The 8,006-nt window shown below is 38.4% G+C and overlaps 1 protein-coding gene across 2 annotated transcripts in view; it reads right to left on the bottom strand.

Annotated features, from left to right (window-relative positions):
- AACS (acetoacetyl-CoA synthetase) overlaps positions 1-8,006 on the bottom strand; it is a 46,614-nt gene that overhangs the window by 11,403 nt on the left and 27,205 nt on the right. For both annotated transcript variants that reach the window (XM_085321045.1, XM_085321046.1), the window contains exons 9-10: positions 3,859-3,939; positions 2,654-2,778 (exon numbers count right to left, since the gene is read on the bottom strand). In XM_085321045.1, coding sequence (XP_085177171.1) covers positions 2,654-2,778; positions 3,859-3,939 — 206 coding nt within the window. The remainder of the gene's footprint in view (positions 1-2,653; positions 2,779-3,858; positions 3,940-8,006) is intronic.

Below are 8,006 nucleotides of genomic sequence, written 5' to 3' on the forward strand. Positions count from 1 at the left end.
CTGCTTCCCTGTGAAGAGATCTGTTTCCTTATAAATGCGCAAGAGAAGCAATCTTTGTTGCATACAGAGACCACAACCCTGGCTTTCAACTGAAAGAAAATTCTTTCGAAAATTCAGTATCTTAAGCCCCTTTCCATGTACCATAAACACTAATATTCCTATGACCCCATTTAAGCAAAGTGTCCCTCTCACTAACACGCTATTCAAATACCCATTTGACCACAGAGAGAGACACAAATGAAGCGATCTAAATCCTGTGCAGGAAATACAACTTGGAAGCACCTTCTTCCCACCACTAAACATTTTTCCAAGAAAAGTCTTGAAAAATCACAATGCTGTAGGAAGGTATGCTTCTCAATCTTCTGGAAAAAAATAACCAGTATTTCAGTTTGAAAAATTAAACCACTTACAGTAATCAATAAAGCCTAATCCTTATCTACGTTTGTTTAAAAAAATCACTAGGCTCAAATAGAATCTCTGCTTACCGCTTTAACATAAATGCTCTGGGTGCTATCAGTCTCACCAGGAGACAAGTGAAATTTAAGATCACTGAACAAAAGTAATTTTCAGTATTCTTACGAAGTAAAGGAGAGAGAGGAAAGAGCTTTTCAATACATCACAATMAAAACTTGAAGCCAAGGCTCTCCCCCTCTCTACTCTGTTGGAGGAAGTGCTAAYCTGATGTCTTTGTTGACCTTCTTTAGAAACTCTTATTCCTTATTTTCTGCTAATTCATTTTATATTAGTGCAATAAACTCATTCAAGAAAACGTGCAGAGACAAAAAAGGAAGAGAGAGTTTGAGTGCACAGAACATGGGCAATACACCAGTGCAACAAGTGTGACAAAACAAGATCCTGTTATCTCTATTTTGACTCCAAGAGCAAGACTGAAAGTAGACTAGCTTGAGACAGTAATACTGTTTCAAAAATGGAAAGGATATTTGAAAAATATCAATGTGATGTTTTCTATTTATGTGGATGACAGTTACTTAAGAAGTTGCCATCTTAGCATAAAGACAGGAACAGTCTAGTTGCACAAACTATTGTTTGTGCATAAAAACTATACTAGACTATATGCACAAAACAGTGCATAAAGCAATTTTATCAGTCACACGAGAAAAGCCCCATGAGAGCCCACAGAAGTAAATTGCTCCTTATGTACCACAATCATGTGAACTATTTTTACCCTTGTGTAATATTTTACTTTCTTTCCATGCTCCAGACTATTGCTGATTTTGTAGATGGAATATTCATCAATGCTTCTCTCTGCTTATTTTTAAACTCTGACATTCCTCTACAACACATGTAGTCTCCTATTATTTCTTACTAAATGCTACATAACCCTGTGGTAACTGTTGGGTAGTGGCTAAATACAATTCACTTGAACAGAATCTTAACGCTGTCTGCTCAAGCAACGATTGTCATTCAGTATGAGATACCTTGATACTAGAGAAGCCTGATACCTGAAGGAAAGCCTAGGATATCTGCAGGACTAAGGTAGTCCAAACACGTTGAAGCTTTTTTTTTTTTTTTTAATGTAACATATGAGTGAGTTGGGAACAGACTGCATTATGAAGTACCACACAGATGGCCACCCCTTTTAGCATCAGATTAAAAAAGTGAGACATGCAGACACGTTTGAGTTATCTTCGCTTACTTTTGGCATGTAGAAACAATGCTTAAAAATAAGCTATCTTATTTTTTTTATTCTAAGTTTTTGCCTGTTGTTCTAGGGACTTATTTTTTGTTGTTTTTACTGGAAGCATTCTGAGTAGGTCTTAGTTTTCTACCATAATAGCCAAAGCCAAAACGTTACTCTCAAAATATTATACAGCTCAAAAGAATGAAGCTTTAATTATTAATTGGTAAGAGTCAGAATATGAATCTTCTAGCAGCTACTTTCCACTACAAATTTTAATTATCAAGAAATTAAAAAACTATACTCGTCATTTAACTAGCAAAATCACACAGTTCTTTTCCTTACACCCAGTCAGTAAAATGTGAAAGTTACAAAAATCAAGTTTATCYTGTATACAGCACTGTAAAGTACCCTACAGGATTTCACAATTATTCATACGATAGCTGCTATTTCTCTAGGCTTTGAGAGAGGGCACTGTGAACATTGTTCAAAGAAATGCATAAGACAATGAGTGCCTTAACAGAGAGAATTAGGCATTATAGATTATAAAGCAAAAGATGAAAATACCAGAAGCCCTGCTGAGCATTTCCAGTCAATTCACGTCTTTTAAGTCAAAGTGCTATATTCAGTCCTGGCTTGAGCTATTCAAAATAAAGAACTCTTATTTTTCAAGTTCTGAGTGCACTGAGAAATTACTCTTCAGATCACTCCCAATTACTGCCTTTTGAAAAGGCTGCTCTTGAAAACTGACTATTGAACCAAAATTCTTTGTTTCCTTAGAATCCAAATACTTGAATCAATTTTGAAACAATTGGCTCTTTGTCTTCTCTAGTCTCTCTTGAGGTTGTTTTAGCACAAAATTTAAGAAGCAGTTCACTCAAATTTAAGCCAAAAGAAACTATGTAATGCTACAAACTAGTCTCTGACCAAGGGCTTCACCTTCAACGAGGTTGTATTTGGTCACTGGAACAGCAGCAAAGACTACGACCATTTCATTTAATCTTGTTTACATACCCTAGTCTGTCAATCAAATCCCAGAGCACATTGGGTGATGGAACTAGKGGAGATCCATCATACAAAACCACTGAAGCTCCTGTAGCAAGTGCAGTCACTAACCAATTCCACATCATCCAGCCAGTCTAGAAAAGAGAAAATACCTACATTAGTTTCTATCTTTGTCAGCTAGCTGTCAGCTTTGCCGGCAGCTCCATCACAGGACGAGGAACATTGCTGTGAAATGTTAGGACAGGAGCTACAGGCAACTAGAAAGAGATGGACAGGCATGGCTTTCAGTAGAATCATTTGGCCCAAAACATTCTCCMTGTCCTTATGCTAGAGGTGCCACCTTCTCCCTCATCTTTCTTGCTTTTCCTGCTTTAAGAAACTGTTAAATCAACACCTGACTTYACAGCTATTTCTACTGATTCCTAAATAACATGAGTAGAGGTAATCAGAAAATAAGGCTGGAGCACTTTTTCATCCTGGTCCAAGACTGGTTCCACTACACATGAACATCCACTAAGAACAATTTGTCTAACTTACCTTTACATCTAACGAGACAGAGATTTCAGATCTCCCTATATGCGTCCATTTAAATCATGATTCAAAGCGTAAGACAAAACTGGGACACGGTAATTATACTACCTGAGTCCTTTGTGAAAATACTACAACCTGGCTAGTAGTGTTAAGTTCAGAAAAGAACTCATGAGGAAAGATAGCCTTCTCAAACTGTTACAGTAACAGAATACTGCAGAACCATGTTCTTTACCATAGCATTAGAAAAAAATATAACTGAACCTCTACAAAGATTAGTCAGATTTCTTTTCCTTTACTCAATTCCTAGATATGTGTGGCTTCTTCTCCATCAAAACTAAGATATAAAAAAAATCTCATCTTCAGTGTGGTCRAGCTTTGCATGATGTAAGAAGGTGGGGTTTGTTTTGCAGATGAAATTGGTGAGTAAGAGACTAAAAATCAATCCATTTTCCTCACTAATTAGATCAGGAACATTTAACATAGGTTTGACTTTTCAGTAGAAAGCTCCCAGTTGCATTATTACATCTGATTTTTTTTTAACTCAATTAAGCAGGATGATTCCTTAGAGAATAGGAATTAAAAATATATAAAAACAAACTTGTAGATTTGTGAAAATGCTCTCAATCTGCACAAGAGAAGCACGTTAAAGAGTTTTTACAAATGCTTTAATAAGCCACACCTACCGTTGTATAGTATAGAATAATATCACTGCTGGTCATGTTGCCATGAAGAATGTGTTCCTTCAAATGCTGTATTAGCGTACCCTGAAAAAACATAGTGAAAGAAAAATGTAAGTTCACATAAATAAAAAAGTTCTGACAGCATGGTAAGCCTTCTAAAAACCTAGTGTTGCTAATCCTTAATCAGGATACTCTTCAGGGTAACAGACAAGTATTTCCTTCTACTCATAACWGAAGCAAATCCCAAGCCTATATATACTGCAAAGTCTGCATCCTCCATTTCTTCTTTCACAAAATTTTTCAGTCTTTCTCAAGATCTCAGCAATTCCCACCACACATCACTCCTAATCCATGGGACAATCTTCTTCAGCTCCAACTCTGCCCAGCCAGAGCTGTGCAGTACTCCATGCAGGCTATAATTAYAACACTAGTTTTACCAGCCAGACATTTCATGTAGATAAGCCCTTTGACAGTTTCAATTTCAGTATATCCTGGCAGATGGGAGGAATGAAGGACCTACTGTTACTGTGAACTGCAGTAGCTGATGCACGTTCACAGAACCACAAAACAGCTGTGGTTGGAAGGAACCTCTGGAGCTCTAGTCCATCCCCCCCCCCCTACTCAAGCAGGGTCACTACAGCACATTGCCTAGGATTGCGTCCAGATGGCTTTTGAGCATTTCCAAGGAAGGAGACTCTACAGTCTCTCTGAGCAACCTGTTCCAGTGCTCTGTCACCCTCACAGTAAAGAAGTTTTTCCTCATATTCAGGTGGAACTTCCAGGGTTTTGTTTTGTATCCATTGCCTCTTGTCCCATCACTGATCACCACCAAAAAAAAGTCTGGCCCCATTCTCTCGACACCCTCCCTCAGATACTTATACACATTGATAAGATCCCCCTCAGTCTTCCCCAGGCTAGAGAGGCCCAGCTCTTGGAGCCTTTCTTGGTAGGGGAGATGCTCCAGCCCCTTAATCATCTTCGTAGCCCTACGCTGGACTCTCTTCAGTAGCTCCATGTCTCTCTTGCACTGCAGAGCCCAGAACTGGACACAGTACTCCGGATGCAGCCTCATCAGGGCTGAGCAAAGCGGCAGGATCACCTCCCTTGAGCTGCTGGCAACTCTCTTCCTAATACACCTCGGAATACAACTGACCTTCTTAGCCACAACACYATTTTGCTGGCTCATGGTCAACTAGTTGTCTACCAGCACTCCCAGGTCCTTCTCTGCAGAGCTGCTTTCCCAYAGGTTAGCCACCAGCWTGTACTGGTGGATGAGGTTATTCCTTCCTAGGTAAAGGACCCTGTACTACTTTTTGGTGAACTTCCTGAGGTTCCTCTCCACCYATCTCACCAGGATGCCAACACTATTTATCCAAATTATCTATTAACTCCCAGGAGATAAGAGACCTAAATATATAAATCTYTTCTAAGCATTCAGTGACTAACAGTGTAGAAAAAAACTCATTGCTCAAAACAATGTTAACAACAATATAGTGAAATGTATTATTCTCTTTTTTCTTTTGCTGGAAATGTAGCTGAAGTACATTTTTGATCATTAAAATGCAACAGTTACGATAAGTAAAACCACAAATTGCTTCACTAAGTCATTTCATTGGAATGACATACTAATGTGGCTGATTCAAATTAAATGTTTTGCATTTATGTGAGGACCTATAGAAGAACTATTAAAACAACCCTAATAAGCATGAAAAAAATATGTTGAAAGAGAATAGATTACAGAAATATTTGAAGTGAAAAAGAAAAGTCTTAAGACTGCTGCATGCTTTAGGAGAAAAGAAAATATTAAATAAAGAGTAAATTGATTTTTTCTTTGCAATTCAAAGTAACCAGGTTTGAATTTACCTGCTATGGTTTGAATACCTTTAGCTATTGCAATGCTGCCATCTAGCTACATGCTACTATCTACATTTCGAAATTTTAAACTCAGCATTTTAAAACACTATGACTAACTTAATTTCTGGTGTTGCCAAAAGAATTGCCTGTGTTTAACATAATTATTCAACATATAAAAATATATTGCCTCTGCAGGAGAATCTTATAGAACTACGCAAAATAGTGAGAATGTATTTCAAAAAGCCAAATTCAATTAATACTTTTTTTTAACCTCCATTTAGTTATTACTATTCCACAGTTCAAGAAACAAAAGGAAACTTAACAATGAATTTTGGTAGAGGCTATGAACTATTCCCCCCAGACCCTGCTAACGCCTCTATCCGCACAGTATTGTGGTAGAAAGCATGGCCATTCTAAAGAGCTTAGAGCCTAAGACACTCTCTCAAGTTTATTTATAAGACTTGTATGACCCTCAGAATAAATCCAAAGCATTTAGCATTCCATGGCACAGACCTGCCAGCTGATAAAAGAACTTCTTGGCCTGCTTCTTTTTGTTGAGCTTAACTATGGCTGATATAGCACTGAGCACATGAAGTATCAAGATTAACAACCGTTAGGTGCTGCTGCCCATCACCACAGAGCAGATCAGTGGTAAGTGCTTACATAGCTCAGAGACAGCAGTAGCTCACAGCAGCTGATCCTGGTCTTGAACCATCTGGGCTCTCTGCACAGCTTCCATAAAGTCTRGGATGAAAAATCCTCTCAGAGGATGAGGCTAAGGTGACAGCCCTGGAGAATGGGAAGAGGTGCTGGGGGTAAGCAGTTGTAGGCTGCAGAGCCATCCCACAACATTCAAAACAGCAACTGAACCTGATTTTCAGCAGAGCAGACAACTTCATGGTTAGGAGCCACAAAGCTGCCGGGATGGGGAAAAGGGATGTTGCATGAGAGCAGAGAACTTGGGTTGCACTGGAGAAAGAAATTTAGGCCTGAGGAGCTAGCTAGAAGAGGAAGGGAGATGTAGAGCAAACTGTCAAGTCAGAAATACCTAGCCTCAGAGAAAACTAAGGCATATTCAGACYTAGTAATTTGCCTACAATTATATAAGCAGCCTGTGGCAGTTATCTGAACCTAGGTCTTAAGTGAAGATACACAGAAGTAAATTGATTATCTGTCTTTAGATAGTCATGAATGTGAAATAATTGCAAAGTAAATGCAAAAAGGGATCTGCACAAATGACAAGGAAGAGGTTAAAGTTTTTGAGACAGGAAGAGCAACTACTTGCTAATATTTTCAAATAATTAAAAAGAACCCTTCAAATGTCTTTTGCACAACCAATTGTTCAGTACAATAGACCTCTGTTTCCAGAACCAGAAAAACATTGCTCCCTCTGAGGCGCTATTTGTTATATCTTCAAGGATGCAGCTTCATTTTCATTRTTTACACGTTACTTTCACTATGTGCCACAAGAGAACAGAATACGGGCAGAGAAAACAGACTAGAAAAATACTGGAGAGTGCAACTGAGTTGCAAATTTGAAGTATGGTAAGCTGTGTATTAACATCTATAAAAAGATTAGTACAACAMCACCACAACATTAAAGTAACAGCAAACAGGCAATCTAATGTTTTTACTGCAAGGCCACTTATTTTTGTGTTTTCAACTATCAAAACAATTGCAATAAACCTGAGATTGGAAAAATGAAACAGAGACCACAGGCCAATTCTGCTTCTGTTGAAATCAATGAGAATCCTCTTCTCAATTATGATGGAAACAAAAGTAACAACTACAGCCAGGAACAACCACATAGAGGAAAACAATCAAGTGCACAGAAGATGTCTAAGTACATACTTYAGGAATTTTATTTGGAGGCCCTGTTCAAACTGGCACATGAAGAGCAGGCAAACCAAGGAAACCCATGAAGAAACAGTTTTGCTGAGGCATCCATGTTTTTCATCTCCCTACTGTTTATCATACATCACTGAACAAAACACCTACTCTCCTCTTGCTAATACATCTTCACAAGTACTTAACCAAACTGTCAAGTTGAAGGGACAGCTTCAAAATAGCTGTCAAACTTCAAAACACACTACCTTCTTCCTTATCCATAAAGGTAAGAGTTGTGTCCCAAAGAGATATTATGTCACATGCTGGTCTGCTATGATCCCCTATTGATAATGCATAAAGCAGAGTGTTTACAGGCAGCATGTGAAGTTTATGTGGGGAAAGCCTCCAGTTCTTGCCATCACAGTCAAGACCATACACACTACAGGCCTAACAAAGTGACTTTGCCATAC

Source organism: Rhea americana, unplaced genomic scaffold (genome assembly GCF_003343005.1).
Source record: "Rhea americana isolate MKP2758 unplaced genomic scaffold, rheAme1 scaffold_68, whole genome shotgun sequence".
NCBI lineage: Eukaryota > Metazoa > Chordata > Aves > Rheiformes > Rheidae > Rhea > Rhea americana.